At 34.9% G+C, this 23381-nt stretch overlaps 1 protein-coding gene across 3 annotated transcripts in view; it reads right to left on the minus strand.

Annotated features, from left to right (window-relative positions):
* Positions 1–23381, minus strand: part of lpcat3 (lysophosphatidylcholine acyltransferase 3) — a 62413-nt gene that overhangs the window by 21004 nt on the left and 18028 nt on the right. For 2 of the 3 annotated variants that reach the window (NM_001316738.1, XM_073925005.1), the window contains 3 exon segments: positions 4783–4869; positions 11211–11319; positions 18704–18882. In NM_001316738.1, the coding sequence (NP_001303667.1) occupies positions 4783–4869; positions 11211–11319; positions 18704–18882 (375 nt within the window). 3 annotated transcript variants of the gene reach the window in all.

Below are 23381 nucleotides of genomic sequence, written 5' to 3' on the forward strand. Positions count from 1 at the left end.
GCAAAAACATTGGACAATTTTACAAAATTTGGGGATCTTTCGTCTGTCATTTCATGAGGAATTATATTCCCTAAAGCAATGCATTGTAACTAAAAAGTTGTTTTGATTATCACTATTATAATATTGACTATAAAATGGCTTTTAAAAAATTTAAAAGTGCTTTTATTTTAACCTACATAAAACAACTAAGACGTTCTCTAGAAGAAAAAATATTATCAGAAATACTGTGAACATTTCCTTGCTCTGTTAAACATCATTTAGGAAATATTTAAAAAATTTAAAAAAATTCAAAGGGGGGCTTATAATTCTGACTTTCTGACTTTTGCTGGAGTGTTCTATTCTTTTCTTGCACATATATGTGCATATCAGGAAATTAATCCTGGAACTAGAGATTATTGTAAGTCTATTCAATGACCAAATGAAACTTATTTGACGAAAAGAAAATTTTAATAAAGATTATAAGGGCAAAATTTGTATTTACAAAGAAATAAAGTGCACAAATACAATTATTTTATTTATTACAAGAACTACTATACATATTAAAATAAGAGTAAATTCAGCTTTTAATATGTATATTTTACAAGAGAATTTCGTAAACATCTAAAAAAATACTGTGTTGGGCTGAACGTGCTTTTTGTTTGCGTTTGTGTACATGTGATGTTATAGTTAGACACCTCATGAATAGTGTATAAAATGTGTAAAGTAGACAAAACAGCGTCAGGAACTAAAAGAGGAATTGCTCAGACAGTCATAAATGAAGATCTACTTCAAGCAGACGCATTTCCAAAAGGCTTTCTGTAAACTAATTGTAGAGACTGCCACTAAGTTTGTTTGAGCATTCAGTTGCATCTTATCAAATCATGTCATGTTTGTTTTTTTAAACGTCTTAGGTCTGTTTTGAGATTTTATTTCAATCAAACTGCATGTACGTTTGTTTGAAAGTGGGAAAAGAGCCATTAAACAATAATTCATGTGTATTTTTATCCAAAGAAAATGGTTATTCATAAACATTAATTTCCCATCACAGTGTGAGATTGTGTGTAGTTAGAGATACGTTTACAGATTGCAAATGATCGTGTGTTTGCTTTGTGAGTTTCTGTGTGGCATTAATTCTAAATACACAGAGCCTTCAACTCAAACATTGATTCATCCATATACTTTCATCATAAATGCTTGAAATATCTAATCAAACAGCTTATACCTGTGTAATTAAATTAATTAATTATTATTAAAAGTGCAACAGCATTTTTGATGTCAAGTTCAAACGCAAAGAGCTGTGCAATTATTCATGCATTGTATTAGTGGGTTCACAGGGTGTGCAGAACTTTATGTTTCGGTGAATAAGTGGCTTCTATGTAAATTATGTTTTTTTTTATTTAAAAATGTAAGATGTGTAGAAAGGAATGTGCATAAAGAAACAGCCTTAACCCCTTCTCTAAACAGAACCGTCGCTGGGGCATGAGAAGGTCTTATGAAAAAGGTACATTATTTATTTTTAAAAGTGACTAATGAACCAAAAACAGTGATCATTATGAATTTCCATCAATCGTGTTTGGTTCAATCTGTTGTAATGGTGAATTTAACTGTGTAGTGCAGGAAGCTTTGCTGCTATTTTTTTTTTGACAAAAATTAAACCACCAAAAATTATTTAAAAACTTAAGTAGCACTTCAATGATTTAACAGCCACAACTTTAAAAGAATGGAAAGCAATGGTAACAGAAATTTAATAGATGGAAACACTCCAAAAAACGAAGTGTTTATTTTATGGAATAAGTGAAAATAATTTGTGGACTCTGAGGATCAACAATATAATTATATTTCAGTTTTGTAAATTTAATGTAACTTTGCAATTGCCACCATTAAATTGTACCTTATACTGCTGGACGGTTCAATTATTTTTACTATTATTATTAATGGGGTGACGTGGTGGCTCAGTGGTTAGCACTGTCACCTCACAGCAAGTTGGCATTTCAGAGTAGTTTGCATGTTCTCTCGTGTTTGTGTGTTTCCTCTGGGTGCTCTGATTTCCCCCACAGTCCAAAGACATGCGCTATAATTGAATTGAGTAAACTAAATTGGTTGTAGTGTATGTGCGTAAATGAGAATGTGTATGGATGTTTCCCACCACTGGGTTGCAGCTGGAAGGGCATCCGCTGTGTAAAACTTCATACACTAAATTGTCGGTAGTGTATGTGCGTGAATGCGACAGTGTATGGATGTTTCCCAGTACTGGGTTGCTGCTGGTAGGGTATCCGCTGAGTAAAACATATCCTAGATAAGTTGGCGGTTCATTGGCTGTGGCAACCTCTGATTAATAAAGAGACTAAGCTGAAGGAAAATTAATTAATAAGTTAATTATTATCAATGTGTTTTCCTTTTTTTTTCGGTTCTCTCCTTCCTTTTTTTCGGTATTGTATTTCATTCAGGCTTCTGTAACTGTAACAAACATGTATTTTGAAATGAACAGGAAGTCAACAGAACCACTTTTTTGGTACACATATTTGAAATGTAACCGTTCACTTCCTTAACAAAAAATAAATAAAAATAAAGAAATGAATGACAATTGTATTAGTGCCATTGTAAATCAGGATACATACAGGAATCAAGAGAGTGAAATTCCAGACCTTTTAAAACCTTAAGACTCCTTTTTGCATTTTAAGACCTCGTAACCACTTTAGGTTTCAAAAAAGTAACATTGGCAACATTTTAATTTACAGAATATTTACTAAATCCTGACTGTAAGACACTAATCCCAAATTAAAACATGATTCATGTAATTAAAGGTGCAGTAGGTGATCGTCTTCAGAAGCATTTTTTATTGTGCTGGTTGAAAGTCTCTTCACAGTCTAATAGTAATAATTAAAGTAAATGATCTAAATGTGTTTACATGTATTTTTGTTTTTCTGGGTAGGGCATAAAAAAAAAAAAAGTTCATCCAATTAAATATTGTCGGGCTGACAGCTCCCATAATTTTGATAAGTAGCTCAAACTGTCTGTCAACAAATGTAGATTTGAACTTTTGCGCATATCTGTTCACGCATATCCGCCGTTAGCATGTGCACGCGTTCACGACACATGCACATGAGACAATCACAGTCAAGGTAAAATCAAATGCTGAATTGAATTTTAAACTCCTGAATTAATATTGGAGTTACATTTGCACGCTGGAGAAAGGACGACACCCTGGCTGAAGTATTTCTGTTAGACGGGTAATGTTCTGTTTTAAAAGTATTTTAGCTTCACGCAGAGCTGATGCAGATGCTGTTGTTACAAATCGGTTATATGCACTAAAGTGTTGTTCAGCCACTGAAATCTTTCTGTAATAGATATGTGACTATATTCAGTTTTATAAGGACCTTTTACAGCATCGATAATGTAGATTTATATTTAGTTTAACAACAAAACATCAGTTAATAGCGGTATTCTGCCTAGCCTGCTTTACTGAGGTGAAGTGCTTTTATATTCACATTGGGTCATTTCTGAACAATGACCGCCTGTGACGTGCTCCCTATATTGTTCACCGCTACTCTAAATATTCGCTCTGAAACAGCATGTAAGTGTGGCTTAGTAATACGTATAATTCCTGCACGCCAACAGGCCAACAACTACCTAAACTTCTAACTGGAGGATGACATGAACTAGTGAGTTGTCTGCTGTCGTGTTGTAGTGGGCGCGTTCGCAATTTTAGGATGCGTGGCTTTGAAACACAGTCCCTCCCTTGCCGTCCAAAGCTAATATGCTAACCAATTAGCATTTTGGCAGATAACCTACTGCGTAGAGTTGCTGAAGTTTGCCCTGCATGCTTGTTGTTTTTTTAGAAACTTCTTTGGTTTGGTGCGTCAATCTTGTCAATGCTATTATTTAAAAAAGGTAATGATTTACACTCAAATAATTGCTTCGTACTGTTTTTTATTTTTTTGTGAAGATAGTTATTGTGTAGTTAATATTGGATAATGAAATGAGTGTGGCGGTCTAACTAACTGTTCATTGTGATTGACTATGGGATAAAAGGGTGGAGTGAGAGGATTGTGTCACACACTGAGGAAGGCATTGTGCCGAAAAGTCTGTGTCTATTAATCACCCGTAGAATGTAAGAGAAAGAAAAAATAAAAAAAACAGTATGAAGCAATTACTTGAGTGCGAATCATTGCCTTTTTTGAACAAGATCACCTACTGCCCCTTTAATAAAAAAGTAATCCAGCAGGTGGCATCTATAGAACTGCAGGAAGACTGGTGTTGCCTTGGTTACTGCAGTAAACAAAGCAGCACAAGGAATTTATCGTCAATATATCTAGCAGGAATTGGTCCATTTCATAAACTCCAGCATTCCAAAATATGCAGATTAAATTCTAGCTCACTTTAGCGTACAACTATACACAGTACAAACAAAAACAACACAAAAATGTAACACCTTGTAAAATAGCATTTAAGACTTTTTAAGGGCTCTTCATTTCTTTAAATCGATTTATCAATTTTTTATATATTAATAATTGGACACCCTGTAAATGATCAAAGTGAAATTATTATCATCCAGTTGTGTTAAAAATAAAGAGTTTGAAATTAAGAAGATTTATTTGCCTTTTAAAAGCTTTTGGAGGGTCAGTTTCACACTCGCAACTAGAAAACAAAGCCCGTCTAGTTAGTAATTGACTTGTTACACAGCTCACACCGCTTTAAGGAGATAATAGACACACTGACAGGGCTCACAGCTTGAAATGTAATGACTCTCAATTACAGCTAGTGAGCTCTTAATGGGGGATTGTGGTTGTGCTGTTTACTCACCGTGATTAGCCAGCAGCTGATGTACTTATACAGGTTTATTTTCACCCACAATAGGATGTACACACACTTGTACCAGAAAGGATGTGCCTAAAATCACAGATGAAAAAAAAACATAAGAAATTAATCACTTCTGATGTATTATTTCAAAGTTACATATGATTCAGCCTTATGAATTTTTTTTTTAAATGTTTAATTGATTTATCATTTCAAAATATTCTAATTATTTCTATTCGAGTCTACAGAAAAAGCTTTGAAAAAGACTTCTTAGTTGTTTGTCAAATTATATGTAACAGATGCCAGCTAGGCAAGTGTTATGCAGGTTAACCTCACTCCTCTGACCTCAAAAGGTGCTCTAGCGACAGATGCAAGAAGCCATGTTCCTTGTTAGAGCAACCGACTCCAACAAAAACAGTCACCAGTTCAAATCCCAGCTCAGAGCGGGTTGGGTGCAGTAGGAGAGGTGGGTTACACGTAGGGGCTCGTCCGGGATGGGAGTGAGGTTTAGGGGGTGAGTGTAACGGAGGCCAACTTGTGCAGTGCTGTGCTGGTAAACCTCACTCTTCTGACCTCAAAAGGTGCTTTAGCGACAGACGCTAAAGAGCACGGTCTTCAGCCTCCTAGTTAGAGCAACCGACTCCCATACAAAGAATCGTCAGTTTGATCCCAGCTCAGCACAGGATGGGTAAAGTAGGACCAGTGGGTTACATGTGTGGGGGCTCCTTCGGGATGGGACTGAGGTTTAGGGGGGGTGAGTATTTTGGAGGCCAGGGAAGTGCTATGCAGGCAAACCTCCCTTCTCTGACCTCAAAAGGTGCTCTAGCGATAGATGCTAGAAGCCATGGTCTTTAACTTCCTTGTTAAAGCAAATGTAACAAATGGGTTATTTTTTGTTTTTGTTGCGCTCAACAAACAACCAAATGAACAGAAAATGGTCCCATGACCTTAAGGTTAACTTCACACCTTTCTCCAAATTTCAGGAGGTAAAATATTGACCCTTAAGCATGACCAAATAACCAGAGAAGGGTCTCTGGACCTTAGGGTTAACTTTCTCCAAATTTCAGGAGGTAGAATATTGACTCTAGATAATCAAGCTGACACTACAAACCTCAAATTTGTGCTTTGCAATCAGAAATAATGTGCACGTAGCTGAGAGAGAAGGTGGGACTGATCAACTCACACTTCACTCTTACCTAATAGGCCGTCCTTTGGCCAGCACCCAACTTTTGACCATAAAGGTGAGGGTTTCTTGCTGAAACATTGGAAGCTCAGCCGTGGGATAAGTGCACATCGCCTCGCATTCTCGGACACGTGTTGGTTTACCAATGTGACTGCAACGGGCTCTCCAGTCTTTGAAGAGGAAAATGATGGCACGTCTCTGAGGTTGTATATACTTGTATCAAATTGCCTGGGGTTTGCATTATTTGTCTTTTATTCATGTAATCTCATCTTTATTTCGCATTATAAGCCTTTTATGCAATTTTGTGGTATTTCGATTAAAGATGTTCATGAGTATGATTCAATATACAGTTGTGTATTGCTTGTTTAGTATGGTGTATGGACCATTATTGGTGCCTTCTCTTGTCGATAAGCACCACATTTGTCTCACTTGAGTAAAAATTTAAACCATACTAAAACATTTTTGGTATGCTGAAACATTTTACATACTAAAATTTAGGGCATACTAAAACAGCAACCAAAAGCGAGTTGGGTGCAGTACGACCAGTGGGTTATAGGAATATATATATATATATACATATATATATATATATATATATATATATATATATATATATATATATATATATATATATATATATATATATATATATATATATAATTCTCTGTTTAATAAGTTTAACAGGTTAGAAGGTTTAGCTTAGAATATTAGTTTAACATTTTTTTGTCAATTATAACATTTTTAGAAAACAGAGATATGAATATTTAGCTAAATGACTTAAATTAAATGCAGTATATAATAACATATCTGTGACTGTTGTTCTCATTTTGTACTTTTAACACTATCCCAGGGTTTACAGTGAATATAATCATTGTTTATTTTCATTGTGAAACATTATGAAACATTGTTTGAGACACTGTTTGCCTACATGCTCTATTTAATCTAAAAGTCAGGAGTTCACTAGCACTTTCTTTAAATAAATGTGACATGCAGTATAAGATACGGTATTGGCTCAGTGCTTTGATAATGGCTCAGTGAATCTTTTTATCGATTATATAAATAAAAACATCTATACAAATACAGCAACACCGACTGACTGTTTAAAGACCCTTTCACACTGAGTACAATTAAACAGAAATTAAACTGTGTGGATGTATGATGTGGTGAAGCTATTGATCAACCCAATAGATTTCTAGACACTACAAAAACATCCATTAAAATAATATTCAGTAGCTAGGAGTTAAAAAATAGGAGAAAATATGACTTAATGGCAAGTTTGATCATTTATTAAAGTCGAAAGCATGAAAGGTTGTTTGTGTTTCTGGTGCAGTACAAGATCTATTTATCATTTATAATGTTCTGTTGTATAGAGTGCAGAGGCCAAGGTTAAGCTAAAAGAAATTACAAGACACAAATAAATAAATCAGCACATAAAAACGTGTACTTTTATTTGAGTAAATTTTTTACTGGGCTATTATTCTTTAAGCTGTGGTTATTACTTTATATGTTTATTTGTAACTTGTCTTGTGATTCCAGACCAATCAAATCATGCAAAGAAACAGATCAACCTCAAGACATGTGCCAAATGACTGCGAAACAGTTTAGATTGCATGTCACTGATGACAAGATGAAGGATGTCTACTGTATGATGACTGAAATCACCAACTGGCATTAAATAATAACTTAATGCACTACAGAATGTTACGTTTTCAAACACATACATGTATTTTATCAGTGCTGCATGAGCTTGGTTTACGACACCAAATGCTGGACACCTATAGCTTGTAAGTCAGGGTTCAAAGTGCATAACCTGAGAATTAACATATTGTCACCGGTTTTTGATACTTAAGTTATAAAGATTTCACTTCGTAAGTAAAGGGATAGACATGTTTTGCTGGCTTGTTATAGGTGTCGGCTTGGTAATGTGTTCTCAGATTAAATTAATCTCACATTGTAAATTTATAATTTAACTTAGTTTTACTCTGTAAAAAAGTTCCACACAATTCCTTCATGTTGTCAAAACACAAATCGATTAAATTATTAATAGCTTACATTTATAACGATAGTGATGTGAAATTTAAGAAACAAGTAAATTCAAGGTTAAATCCATTTTTTTCCATTTACAAATTGTGGCAAAAGTCGTTTCTCTCTTTTAATGACCTTAAGAAGGTAATCCATGCATTTATTTTGAGGAGACTTGACTTTTGCAACTCTTTGTATGTGGGTCTCAGTCAAAATGCCCTGAATGGACTGCAAATAGTCTAAAGTGCGGCTACGAGACTTCTGACAGGCATGAACACACATCCCCAGTTCTTTCCTCTCTGGGCTGGCTGCCTGTTAGGTCTCAGATTGATTTTAAATGATTAATTTTTGTTTATAAATCCTTAAATGGTCTGACACCATATTATTTATCAGATCTCCTACATCAGGGGTGTCCAAACTCAGTCCTGGTGGGCCGGTGTCCTCCATAGCTTAACTCCAACTTGCTTCAACACACCTGCCAGGAAGTTTCTAGTATACCTTGTAAGAGCTTGATTAGCTGGTTCAGGTGTGTTTGATTAGCATTGGAGCTAAACTCTCCAGGACACCGGCCCTCCAGGACCGAGTTCGGAGACCCCGGTCCTACATGTATATAATACTGGTAGGTCATCAAGGTCATCTGATCAGTTTATTCTTTCTGTACCAAGGTCCCGGTGTAAGCGAAGTGAGGATCTGGCTTTTGCTGTTATCGCCCCAAAATACTGGTACAAGCTTCCACTACACATTAGACACGCTCTAACTTTATCTGTTTTTATATACCTTCTGAAACTGCATGCTTGTTCTTTAGCATTTGAGCCTTTTTAATGTTGAGGGCAGGGCTATTCAATTAGTTTGTCATGTGGGCCAGTTCATGAAAAGCATCCCAAATGAGGGGTTGGAGCGATATGACTTGCAATATGAGTGATAACACAACAGCATACAAGAGCCCATATGCTGTATTTTTGCTCCTTAAGACACCCATGTTGGCTTCTTCTACATTAAAATGCTTATATATTGTATTTTAAAACTACATAATATCAGTGCATTGTACAATAGGCTTTGTTTTACAAACATTCAAATCTTGTATTTCAAAGCACAACAAAAGGATTGTATGGCTTACGTGGGCTTCTTCTACATTCAGACACATTCATATGTTATTTTTTGAACTGCATATTTATTAGGGATGCAACACATAGATTTTGTTTGAGTGATTATAGTATGAAGAATAATCATGGTTTCACGGTGATCACATCTAATGTAAATTTAAACTTTATAAGTATTTAAATAAACTTATCTGCGTTCAAACATACAAAATCATTTTAACAATTTGTAATAATTGGTCTAACATACCTTTTGTTTACACTGCACTGAAAGCCACGCACGACTGTCACCACTTTTACGTGAGATGTTTTCTACTCGGTGCGTCCGTGAGGCGCGAGCACATCGCTCTACTTGCGCATGCATATTGGCATATATTTTTACATTGAAAATAACAAACTTGCTCACGGAAAAGATGCGATATGAGAATGGCCCGATGCTATAGTTAATCCAGTGTGCGTGCATATTAGCCTTGGTGTATAATCTCGGAACTTTAAACTAGCGCACAGGTCGCATAACTTTGTTTAGTTGCAGCAGTTTCGATCAACACAGCATTGAGAAGCCTTTACAACTAAGTATCCAAATGTTTTCGGCTGCTCTCGGAACTCTCTTAATGACAGGTGACTCGCGCTCTGCGCAGCCTTCAACTGCAGCTTGTGCTGTATTGAACAGACGCACATCATTTCATAACTATAGCGGCCTTTTTTTGACTTAACTAAATTTATTTTTGATTCTTGGTCACACTATTTGAAGGGCCGGAACCAATTGCCTTGCAGTTCAAGTTCGGCCCGTGGGCTGCCAAATGAATAGCCCTGGTTGTCTTATGTTTAGTTGTTATGCATGTGCTGTATGACTTCTTATTTTAACTAGTAATTCAGCACTTTGGGTAACGTTGTGTTGTAAAAATGTGCTAACAATTAAAACAAGCTAATCGTTTTCACAATTTTAAGTGCATTGAACATAAAATAATTAAGTTGTCCTAAAAAAAAAACGTAAGAATTTTGTTGTTTCAACTCATTTTAAATAAGTAGATAATACAAGCAGCAAAAGTCATTTCTTTTTTGAGTGTAGAAACAAGCCTAAAAGAAAATGGCATGCATGTAAGCAACATCTTTAATTTGCAGGGCATAAGGTGGAATCATTTTCACAGCGCAATTACTAACAGCTTCAGTACTATTAAAAGGGCTAATTTTAAGATCCCTTTACTCTACTTGCACTACATTTTGTGCCAAGAAATTGTACTTTAACTTGAGTATGATTTTCAGTCCTCTTTCTACCACTTGTAATAATCAACATTGTTAATGTTTGTTGTATAATGTGCTGTGGAAAAGGTTAATGCAAAATGGAAAAAAATTACAAGATAGATAAAAAAAAGAATCAAATAATTTATCTATATTTGTTCACACAGCCAAAAAAAGAAGAGGTTAGTGGATCTCTCGGGCAAGCATGAATCTACCCTTCCAGTCATTTTATATGTGGTGTGAAATCACAGTTCATTTACAACTTGTCTCTTTCAGTGTGAAAAGGCCTTAATAGCTGCTTACTTTTAAAGGAGTCTACTTGACTGCATGCCCTCAACTGAAGAGCTAAATTACAGAGCTTTTGATCAGATGCTTTCTTAACAGTTTTCTCTCACAACTGTAATTTTGTTGAGCATTTACTTTTTTGCTGAAATGAAAGCGCACAGCACATATTTACATTTTTCTCTAAACGTCACTCTGAGCAGAGAAAATTAAGTCTATATACTCACTAACAGAGCATACATTTAAAACTTCTATTTACCCCTAAACCCTAAATCCCTTACGCTTGGAAAGCCTAGACTGTGAGCCTTAATAAGGAGCCTTTTTTTACTGTTTGTGTGAAATCATTTTAACCTGTTTCTCTGCTGCAGCTATTTGACTTTCAGCAACCGCTTTACATTTCCAGGAATATATAAATAGCTGTCGAGTCTGTAACTGACAGACATTAAAAAAAAAACTCTCTCAGTCAGACGGAGAGCTCTCTGTCGCATCATGATGAAAACGTCACAGAACAAAACGAGTGACAGCTTGGGATATTTAGGTACAAGGCTGTAAACAGCTGAGCATAATGCTATTCATTTTTATAAGCCTGTACGTGTTTAATATTCACTTACTGCAAACTCATCCGTTAAGTAGTAGCTGTCTGAGTAGCGTGGCCCACCTATCGTAAAGATAGAGAGGGTGATGAGCCCTAAACAGAAACGCTTCAGTGCCGGAACCACACTGCAAGAGGAAGAAAGGATTGTTATATTAAAATACACTGCTGGGGACAAAAACATGTCAAAAAAACTTGCTTCATACAAACAAGTAACTCGTGTTTTCAAGCATACATTGACAATTAGAATCATGAAATCTGGAAATTCGGAGAATGTAACTTTAAGCAAATGAGAAGACATCATGTGGCGCCTAACACATTATTACGCCTAAAGTAAAGCTATTATTATTCCCTCTAACTTTACGGTTAATGATTTCACTGTTCCATGGGATTTGACTCTGCCCACAAACGGACTTAATTTAAAAGATGATGCGTGGAAAGTGTGTCCAAAACTGTCTGGATTTTGATAGACTTTTCATGCATTTGTAATCAGTTATCTTGTTCATGAAATGATGTATTATGTACTTGAGCCATTCATATTAAACTGCATATTGCATTATGTTTTTTCTTCATAAGATGAACATTTCTGGCCACAAAATATGTACTTTTTTTAAATCAACAAAAATAGCTCTTATTTGTAATAAAGAATTCTTTTTTGATCAAAATACACATCTAACATTGACATTTAATGCATTAGAAGTAGGGCTGGGTGATTCTGCCTAAAATCAAAATCTCCTTCAATTGAACATTTTAACTCCATTACAATTAATGTTTATTTTAATTGTTTATTTTTTATTTTTTGCTCTCAAAATTCACTGACAGGTTTTGTACAGTAAATACTCTCACGTATTACAAGTGAGAGATTTTTGAATGAAGGGTGCATTACTTTGTTTTAAAATAATTGAAAGAAACACACACCATCTATTATCTATGATTATTTACTGAATATCAACATTGAACAACTGAAATTAAAACACACATTGCCGACAATCAACAGTCACTTTTTTCTTATAAAAAAGTGAAAACAAATAACAATAACTTGCACTTTTGAAAACAAAATAAATTATTTTTAGTGTTTTTAAAAGTAGAAAATATTATTTTCTATGTAAATAATTTTATTGTAATAGAAAATCTGCTGTCATCAATGTAATGCAAATGTGCAACATTTTTCGAGAGGTGCGCGGGTATGCGACCGCGCGAAGGCTGCATACAGCACATTTAATTGATGGCAGAACTGACAGGAAAGTTCATCGTTTAGACATGTTCAGCAATATCTTCTATGGCAGCAATCAAAAATCACTTTCAAAAATGAAGACTCTATTAATAACACAAAAAGCTGAATTTCTCTAACATATAATGAAGATTAAAAAGCAGGCCACTGTTGGGCTTCTGTAATAATAATATATTGTTAAATAATATGTTAATATAATTACAACATGTATGCCAGATGTTTTCCCAGAGTTGCGGCTGGAAGGACATCCGCTGCGTAAAAACTTGCTGGATAAGTTGGCGGTTCATTCCGCTGTGGCGACCCCAGATTAATAAAGGGACTAAGTCGACAAGAAAATGAATGAATGAATGAATGCCAGATGTTTGAAATTTGACAATTTTTTGAAGATATCCTCTCAAAAATGCTTATTTACCCAGCAATTAAACAAGTCTTTAGGTCATTGAATCATTCTAAAAACTAAACTCGGTCCTGGAGGGCAGGTGTTCTGCAAAGTTTAGTTCCAACCCTAATTAGACACACCTTGGCAAGCTAATCAAGCTCTTGCTAGGCTTTCTAGAAACATCCTTGCAGGCGTGTTGAGGCAAGTTGGAGCTAAAATCTGCAGGACACCGGCCCTCCTGGACTGACTTTGGACACCCCTGCTCTAGTACATTGCATATTATTTTGTTAACTTGTTCATCATTTGTTTATGCTTTAGTCATTTGATGCTATTTTTAAACAATCAAGTTTAATAGCAGAATTCATGTGCAATACATCAATGAGCAAACTACTTTGAAAGACATCTATAGCCACAACGAAGCACTGCGAATGACATACCTGGAGTCGTTCACCATAAACAATCTCACTTAAATATTTTAGGATTTGCACATTTCGCTGTAATCATGACATATATACAGAGTTTCCACGCTTTCATAAACAGCAGATTCAAGGACTTTTTAAAGCACTATTAATTTTAAATCAAGCCTTAGCATATGTAGCACCATGAAAGACTTTACTGTATTTAACATTTCACATTAGGGCTGCATGATTCTGGCTAAAAAGAGAATCACAATTTTTTGCCTAAAATCAAGATCACAATTTCCTCACGATTCTGTAAATGTAAAATAAAGGTTAATTTGAGTAGGCTATTATTATAGTTATTTCTTAAACATATGGGAAAACAACAACAACAATATTAGGTCAATGTGTTGGTCTACTGTTGGTTAAAATGCTAAATTTTGCATAGAGATGGAATGGTGGACTTAAATAGACTTTAAATATGTCCTGGTTGTTAATGCACAAAGTGATTACATCAGAAACAACCTATTCATAATACTGAAGTTGAATTGTGTTTGAGACATATGCTTGTCATTTGTCATTGACACATTATTAGAACTTTTTGTTTTAATGGTAAAATGAAACATTGGTCATTATCAGATTCCCTCTTGCATTATAGTCAACATTATATAGGCTAGAGTAGTTATACTGACTCTAAAATGTGATATGATGTGCACACTGCACACTTTGTATAGCGATGTAATAATATATGTAATAGCTGTTGTCACAACATACATGCAAATCATACTTCCTGCGCAGCTCTCAAACGATTGCTTTGTGGAACAAACTGAACATATTTTATAACTTTATTACCTGTTATTTACAGGTTCTTTTTGCTAAAGTAGACATCATTGGTGGGCGCCTACATTCTCTCGGTAGTAAACAAACAGTGCATCAGCTCATGTGTCTATTTGTGGCCGCAAACATCATTACATAGACAGAAATTACATTTTTGTGAGAATTATAGCTTATAAATACAGTATGTGACACGTTAAACGCTGAGCAACGTTTATAAAACAATGTGAAGACTTGTGAGACTGCCTTTATGCTTCTCCTGATCTTGAAAATATAATTGGCTCAATCGTAGAAAAGCAAAATTAAGATCGTGTGTAGGGTGGAATCGAGATTACAATCTTTTTCCGATTAATCGTGCAGCCCTATGTCACATACACTTGTTGTTACATAAAATATTTAGAACGTTCTAAAAAGTCATGCTCAAAGAAGTTTAATAAAACTTGTTAAATTCAAGACTGGTGATGTTCAAATGCAGTGTCTGAAATATTGGTAAATGTGCATTATCTGTCAGTGGTACTGTCAAAAGAATTGAATGTAGGATTTTTAACAATTTAAGAAATTTCGCCGTATTCTCATTATTTTTGACTATTGAGTACAATTGTTAAAATAAACTAATTTAATTTAAAGTTTAATTCAAGGACTACAATACTTTCGAGAAGTGTGGGAACCCTGTATATATTGTCTATAACAACAACCAACAGATTTAAGTCAATAGTTATATTTTTGTCATTTTCCATTTAATTGTGTCATTTTGACATTAGAAAGGAACAATTAAAAAAAACAACTATAATTTTGTTTGGTTCATGGCAAAAATAGTTGGCCGTTTGGTTTGGCAAAACCAAATAAGCATTTTTTTGTGAAAAAGTGGTTTTAAAGGGGGAATATTATGCGAAAACATTTTTTTAAGGGGTTTAAACATTTGTGTGACAACAGTCTGTAAGTATAACCAGCTTCTAAAGGTAAAAAAAGTATTAATTTTATTTTTTATAATCACACACTATATATATATAAAAAAAAAAGAGTCTGCAGAAACACTTTGATTGACATTCTCCCTTTGTACAGGTAATCCCGAGGGGAAGCCCCACCCATTAGTGACAATCTCACACTCATTAGCAAAGGTCTTTATTCCTGTTTTGAATCTGCCACTATGCTGACACATAGGCATTTGCAGCTCCACCCTCTTCTGAAAGGAGCATTTGAATTTAATTCGACATTCACCAAAATGGCACAATAGGATCAAAGCCTATAAGCGGCCGTTTCAAAGAGTTATAAAACATTCTCTGTGTGGCATTTTAAGCTGAAACTTCACATGCACACTCTACTTATTTTACATCTTGTAAAAAGGAGCAAAACAGGTCCTCTTTAAGGCATGCAGTGATTGTATGAACAAAGATTAGTTGTTACTAAGACATGTTCATGGTCACTGTGCCCTTGAGCAAATAACAAAAGTCACAAGACTGGAATTGTCACTGTAACAGACAAATACTTCTTGTGAATCCCTCTGCATGAAAAGAATGGCAAGAGGCAACTCTTTACAGCAGAAGCAGAATCTTTGATAGAAGCTGGCTGAACAGGTATCGTTAAAGGGTTAGTTCACCAAGAAAAGAAAATTATGTTATTAATAACTCACCCTCATGTCCTTCCAATCTCCTAAGACCTTCATTCATTTTCAGAGTATGAATGAAGATATTGTAAATAAAATTCCAGAGCTCTCTTATCTTCCATAGACTGTGATGGTCACGATATGATCAGAGTCCAGAAAAGGAACTAAAAACATTGGTCAAAGCATTCCATGTAACCTCAGTGGTTCAACTGTAATCATACAAAGCTCCAAGAACACTTTAGTGCATTAAAAAAAAAAAAAAAACGCAAAGGGATGGAAAGGATGCATGTTTACTATAGGGCAGTGGTTCTCAAACTGTGGTACGCGTACCACTAGTGGTACGCGGGCTTCCTCCTAGTGGTACGTGGAGGAACCGCTGAATAATGAAAGAAACAATTAACACTTTTAATCCTTTAATGCCTAATATAACATCGATGTGATCAGCATTGGCTGTTTTGTGAAGCGTACGATCACAACGCTGTGCTTAGAATGTTTATTTGTGTCATAAGCTGCTATAAATCAGTTTCCGAAGTTTAAGAATTGATTCTGAAGGGTGATTTGACTGACATGAAAAGTAGCCAATCACAGTCGACCTTGTCTAGTTGTGTGAAACGTAAGGGCGGGACAAATGCTTCCTGTGTTGCAGAGACAGAAAAAACTACTTAAAAACAAATGTTTTGTTGGAATAATGCTTCTCGGATGTTTTCACTATAGAGATGTCTAGCAGAGTAATTAAACCGCGGACATATTTCCTGCGTTTTTGATGATCTACAAACACGTTTCGCTCTCCGACAGCCAGTCGACTCGCCTCTGACCTGTCACTCCTCTAAATACATTCTGAATGGCGGCGCGGGAATGAAGGTATTGCGCAATTACTCATTTCTGGAAATGTGGCGAGTGCTTTATTTTAACATGAGAGCGCATTCATGTACGCAAATCGCAAAAACAGAAATGCGAGCTCTTAAATAGGCTTTTTTTTTTCAAATGAACTGCAAGTCCACTCATGATCGCCTGTGTGCTCAGATTGAATACAATCGCGATCTTTCCACTATTAAAGTAGACATTATTTATCTTTGTTCCTTGACTAAATTTAGTCAAAAGTATTCAAAGTTATCAAGTATTTAGAAATAGATTGATACATGATCGATGACAATGCTAATGGTCTTCTTATTTGGCTGTGTTGTGAAGTGAAACTTACTTTTAGCAAAGGTGGATTTTATTTTTATTTCTTTACAACAAAAGAATTATGCTGGAAATGTTTCTGGATGAGGTATTTGTGTGATTTATACATTTAGCTGTATTTTGATCTGTCTTAAAGCATTACAGGTCAAAGCAATCCGTTGTTACTTATTGTTTATTTTTCAAAATTTACAATAAGGCTCTTAAAGCACTGCTTTGATAAATGTAGTGTTGTCATATTTCAAATACCTCAAGTCAAATGAAGTCATTTGTTTTATTTTATTTTTTTACTGACAGTGTACTTTTACATTTTAAGTTTCTATTTTAGATTAGGTTAAATGTAAAATAAAATCTACATGTGATGTACAGCTTTTTAAGAAACAAATTTGCCATATTGTAAAGAAAAATAGTGTAAAATATGTAAATAAAAGGCTAAATTTAAATCTTTTTATTATATATTTCAATTAAACCTTTCAAAGCTTGTAAATATCGTTTAAAAAAATGGGCAAAAAGTGTCTCTATGGCCTTAAAGATTATTTGGTAGTTTTACCAGTGCTATTGAAAAAGATTAATTGTCATGAAAGGAAAAATCGACCATACTTCCTTTGTTAGTGCAATTTCCTATACATGTAGCTTTGGGATTTAAGCAATTAAACCATTCAATCAGGTTTACACGTAAAAAAAGTGATTTCATAAGGAAAATCAGATTTTTTTTTTCAAAAATAACCAACTAGTACTTTTTAAAAGAGTACTTTGTACTTTTACCTAATATTAGTATTATTTACTAAAATTTGTGTTATTTTAGCAGCGTAATAGTACTTTTACTTGAGTACAAAAAAGATTTCACAAGCATTTAGTGCAGGTTTATTATATTGTTAATATATGATTAATAAATATTATTTTTAATGTTTTTTATTTGTATCTATTCCTATGCAATGTTTTATGGGTTGCTGAGAATACTTTTCAGGTCTTCAATACATAGCATGTCAGTCTTAAAAAAAAATAGGTGCTGGAATTGATTTTCATTAGGCTGTGCCTGTATGAACCCTGTCATATGTACATTTAACATATGTAGGAATATGACATATAGCCTATATTTATAAGGTCCAAGCAACATCTCCAGCTTTTGATGAATAGGCTACTATGAATACTTTAGATTTAAGTACAGCAGTTTTCTTTTTACTTTTTAAGAAAAGCGCCATTTTTTGATGAACTTTTAAAAGCAAATTTTAACAAAATTTTTTTTTTTTTATCAGCAAGCACAGTTAATGTTCAGACTATTTCAGATGTTTAATGTGACTGATAATAATACATATTCTTAATAATAGGAATTAATCTGCATCGTTTTTAATCTGTGCACACCTGTAGCTGCTTAATTAGGCCTACGACGCTATTTTTTAATACTGGTTAAAAAATAGCGTCGTAAGGTGGTACTTGGAGAGACAATTTTTTTCTAAGGTGGTACTTGGTGAAAAAAGTTTGAGAACCACTGCTATAGGGAATATGAAGCTTGCCTTGAGTGTTGGGCTGCTGACTCGGGCAAATATGCTGTATTGCCCATTGTAAATTCACACCCTGACCTGATGTGGAAAGGAACACATTGGTTAAAAAAAATAAAATTTGTTGCACAAAAGTGTTCTTGGAGCTTCTTATGAGTACAGTTGTATATCACTAAAGTCAGACGAAATGTACTGACAATTTTTGTTTTCTTTTTTGGACCTTTGCTGTTTACAGAGGTTAAGAGAGCTCTTGGATTTCATCTAAAATACCTTAATGTGTGTTTTGAAGATGAACGGATGTCTCAAGGGGGTGAGTGATTAATAACAGAATTTTCATTTTTGGGTGAACTAACCCTTTAAACTTTTGAAATTTGGTGCACGCCACTTACCTATTTGGTGGTTGTCCTGGAACATCGGTCATCTCTCGAGACACTAGCATCTGGTAATTTCGCAATGTGAACTGAGGCCCTACCAGAAAGCCTCCATAAAAGTATGAAAAACCAAACACCTCCAACAGAGACGGCGTAGAGCCGAGAGCAGACTTCTTCTGTTCTGCGCTCAATTTAGACTGTGGAATGAAAGAAAACAAGCATATTAATTACAAGAGAGAAATGGGGAAACTAGGCTGTAAAAGACAAGGCAAACATGATTGAAAGACAACAGATAAACACACACAGTTAAAATTGGGGGTAAAGCTTGTTTTTTAATTATCCCATAAAATTAAACTAAAAAATAGATAGATGTTATAGATGTTAGATACAGTCTGTAAACTTTACGGATATCTATAAGCTAGTGTTCTCAAAAACAGTGACTAAATTCGCTTTAAGAAAATCTAAAACTGATATAAGCTATAGTTTCACTTCTGTCTAAATGGATCAATGAATTTTTTCACGTCACCTTCTACTTTAGTTTCTCATCAAATCTTGACCAATCAAATGCTCTCTAGACTCTGACATGCCCCACCCCCTTGAAGACGTTTCTCAGTTGCTTTCATTTGATGCACTTGAGCTCAACCACACACACTGGCAGAGCTGTGATAAAAACAAATGCTAATGGCTGGAGGAGCTACTCCATGTCCCACCCTCTCTTCACTTTTCAGCTGAGATTATGTCAAACATGGAATAACAATTTCATGCATTCACATGAAAAAAAGCACATTTAAAAGCACTTCATTGGACATTTAAGCTGGTCATGACCTTTATCTCTTTATGTTCTAATGATCTCTGATGTACACTCAAATAACATGCAAAAACAATGAATCCGTGACATGTAGTAAATAAATATATTTGTGTTGCTACTTTTGAAAACTTTTCTTTTTAGTCTCTTTGAAAAGCCTGCATTGAGTCTTGCTTAGAAAGAAGACAGATAATACACGCAATCAGAAAGGTAAAAATAAAATCCATTCAGTCATTCCTAATGTTACATTGAAAGCAAACGGTGTGACACTACCAAAGACAGTAGAACCCTTTATAATCAGCGATTCTGTCTACCAACATGGTGAAACACCACAAATCCCTGATATTAAACTAATGCTACACTCTTTATCCAAGATTTTCCAAGCACTCTTGCCATTTCAGATGTGAAGAATAAATGGATTTGTGAAACGACACAAGGTTTCTCATCCAGCTTTAGGGATCACAAAGAAAACAATACAAAGACTGTGTTTTTGCAAAACTACACAGCCTCTAGTAATCCTCGAGCATCTCTGTTTTCTCACTGATTGAGTAAGTCTGTGTTTGCATTTCCAGTACTTAATCTCCTCCAACTACTTATGTGAATAATGAATGGTAATCTATGTCTCTGTTGCATCTGGTGTAGTTCAATTAATTTTTAATCCTACTGACCCGAAATTTTAAACAGTACTGTAAATCAAAGCTTGCTGTCTTGTTTTGAATGTGCTATTGTCATGCTGATGAACAAAGAGGACTACAAGAACCCATTGACACCCGCCACTGAGATTTGCATCAAGTGATTGCTTCACAAGCAGTCCGTGATTAAAAAAAAAAGTACAAAATAGAGTACAAAATAGTCATTATACTTTTCATTTAAACTACAACCACATTTAACAGCTGAATTTACTGCTAGAAAATGCAGTAAGTGATAACCAAATTAGCTAACCTATGCAGTATGCACAGACTTAAACAGAACAAAGGCATTTTTAAGGCTTAAATCATATGGAACACTTCCCTTCTGTATGCACAGTGCAAGACATCACAGAGAACAAAGTACACCTTTACTGTCTAGGGTTGCCAGATATTTCAAGAATAACAGCAAATAAGAACAAGCCCATAATAAACATAAACCCAAACTCGTCTTTGACTCTAAGTTTTTGATACTATAATGTGTTTGCAGATATTTAAGAAACATGCGTACAAGTGTACATTCTGAAAAACAACGCTGAAGTCAGTTATTCTGCTTTGCAAATGTGTTTTCCGTGCCAGAACGCTGTCTTTGTTTTGGTCATTTTAACCCGCCCAATGTCAGTTTAGCCAATTATATTACAGCACTCCCGGTTGCCTTGATGGAAAACTGCGCATTTTATTCATTTATTTAGAAAGGCTCTCAACGCATGCGTCCGTGACTGAAATGCGACCTTCGAAGGACAGTAGCATTTCCGAAATGAGACGCAGATTTAATGTTCCACATGAGGTTATTAAATAGCAAATGATACAGACATTACGAACGTAAACATTAGATGAGCAGGTTACAATGTAACCTAGAGCTGTACAATTAATCAAAAAAAAAAAAAAAAAAAAAAATCGCGATATTGATTCGACCCCCTAGACGATCCTAATCCAGCATTTCTACGATTCTGTCAATCAAGTTCAGCAGAGAAGAAAAGGCGGCTGCACGAGTCTTTTCATTGTTTCACATATGTTGCTCAGTGACATGGACACCTCCAAATGATGTTGAATGAGTCACATACTGTATTTATAAGGTATAATTCACCTAAAAATGTCCTTACTGTCTTCATATAATGATGTTTTTTGCGGCCAGGAAATCACATGTGACGTGAGCTGCTGACCGTGAGCTGTAATCACAGAGAGGGAGGGAGCGCGCTCTACTTAATGATAGATGTGCGCGCGCCTATTTTAGTGAACAGAACCTGCATATGCTGTAACAGGTAATACAGTTGTAAATAATATTCAGTTTGTGGCACAGAGTGATCGTATGGGAGCTGCGTGTGAAGTATGAACAAGCGCTTAGCAGTCAAAATGAAACTGAAAGTGTGCACTTCATTTAAAGGACATATCGCATTTTAGAGTTACGACAAGCATTTGATATGTGTTTTCTTTCATAGCGAACAGAGTTGGGCATGAAAATAAATGTTTACAGTGTCAGTTTACTTACTCTAGCCTATATATTGTTGAATACAATCTAGTAATGGCAAATGTCTGATTTTACCAGTGAATAAATTTGTCTAATATGACAGATTGCAATCATATACCTCAAACATAATAATTCAACATCATAATTATTATAAGTAGAATAGAATTATTTATAAAAACCAGTAGACCTATACATAATATTATTATCGATGTTGTGCCATATGTTTGTTTTTACCATACCTTTATTTTACATCTACAGAATCGTGAGAAAATCGTGATCTTTATTTTGAGCAAAAATAAATAAATAAATTAAAAAAATTTAAAAAAAAAAAAAAAAAAAAAATCGCGATTCTCATTTTAGCCAGAACCGTGCAGCTCTAATGTAACCCCATGTCCTAACAACACGCTTCGTGACGATATACGCAGTGATGAGCAATTTGGCGGTTTCAGAAGCACAGCCGTTCAGAAGCACAGAATACGCACTCACTCATGAGGTGGTAAGGTTTATAATCTAATTAATACATATTAACTCTCTTTAGGATTATTAAATGTACAGACTGAATCACTAATTTGTGTTTAGTTCTAGTTCAATTTCAAACCGTTTATTTTATTTTTTTAAGATCTAAGACAAACTACCTGCTGCTGCTTTCAGCAGTATGGCAATAACTGTCATGTAAAATGGCATTCAAACTCACATTATTAGCATTTAACACCAAATAAGGCACATGAGGTTTACCTGAGGTGATCAGTTTATCCTGTTGTTCACCTGTGAGAAATAGAAGCCACTTCTAATATATTAACTCGAGATGCTGATTAGAACAAAAACTCCTTTTAATATGGAAAATATTCCATTGTGTGTCGTTGCATTTAGTTAGACTATGGTTTAAATCACTAACTCCTGTCCACAATCTGGCAACGCACGCTTGCGTTTGTTTTGATCCAGGAGTGCAATGGGGTATATGCCGAAGCCTGCAAATAGGACTTTTAATTTGCCATTAACCTGGGTTAAGCGCTTCCGGCGAATTAAATGCCAATGCAAAATCCGGTGCGTTTAAGGTCTGCTTTCTTTAAAAATCAGCGATCTCCACTGGCTGAGTGACATCCGATTTAAAGTGGTTCTCAGATTGTACAAGAAGCACTGCATTAAATTACATTTCCCCAGCCATATCTTTACAATATGAGCATATATTTTACCCCAGTAAATTCAATGGAGCTTCTGCGTTAGCCTGACGGGTGCGTGCGTCAAAACAGCTTTTTGTCTCGTTTTACGCTTGAGCAACTAAATAAATGCTAAAGTTTATGTAACTGAATGTATTTTAATGACATTACTACATCGATGCTGTATAAGGAACCGTATAAAATGGGAAAATGTTCACAATAACAGGTCACCGGAAGTGTATCAGCATGGGAACAGCACTAGCTCGGCATATACCCTATACCAAGTTCAACTACTGGGTGTCAAACTTACTCACTTACTCACTTAATTAGCACTGCTTATTTTAAGTGAAAATGGCAACCTTGCAATCACTGATCAACAACATATTTAGAAGTTTGTAAGGTTCTTGAGATAAAAATATAAATCTTTTTAGAAGATTTATGTATTTTCACAGCAAAACGCAAGTATTGAAGCCAATAATGCCATAAGTTTTGAGAAAAGCAGTTACAAAATCAGTCATTTTAGGCCACAAATATTTGTAAAAATTATTTGTGAAATACAGAAGATTTTATATTATTCTCT

Source organism: Danio rerio, chromosome 16, assembly GCF_049306965.1.
Source record: "Danio rerio strain Tuebingen ecotype United States chromosome 16, GRCz12tu, whole genome shotgun sequence".
NCBI lineage: Eukaryota > Metazoa > Chordata > Actinopteri > Cypriniformes > Danionidae > Danio > Danio rerio.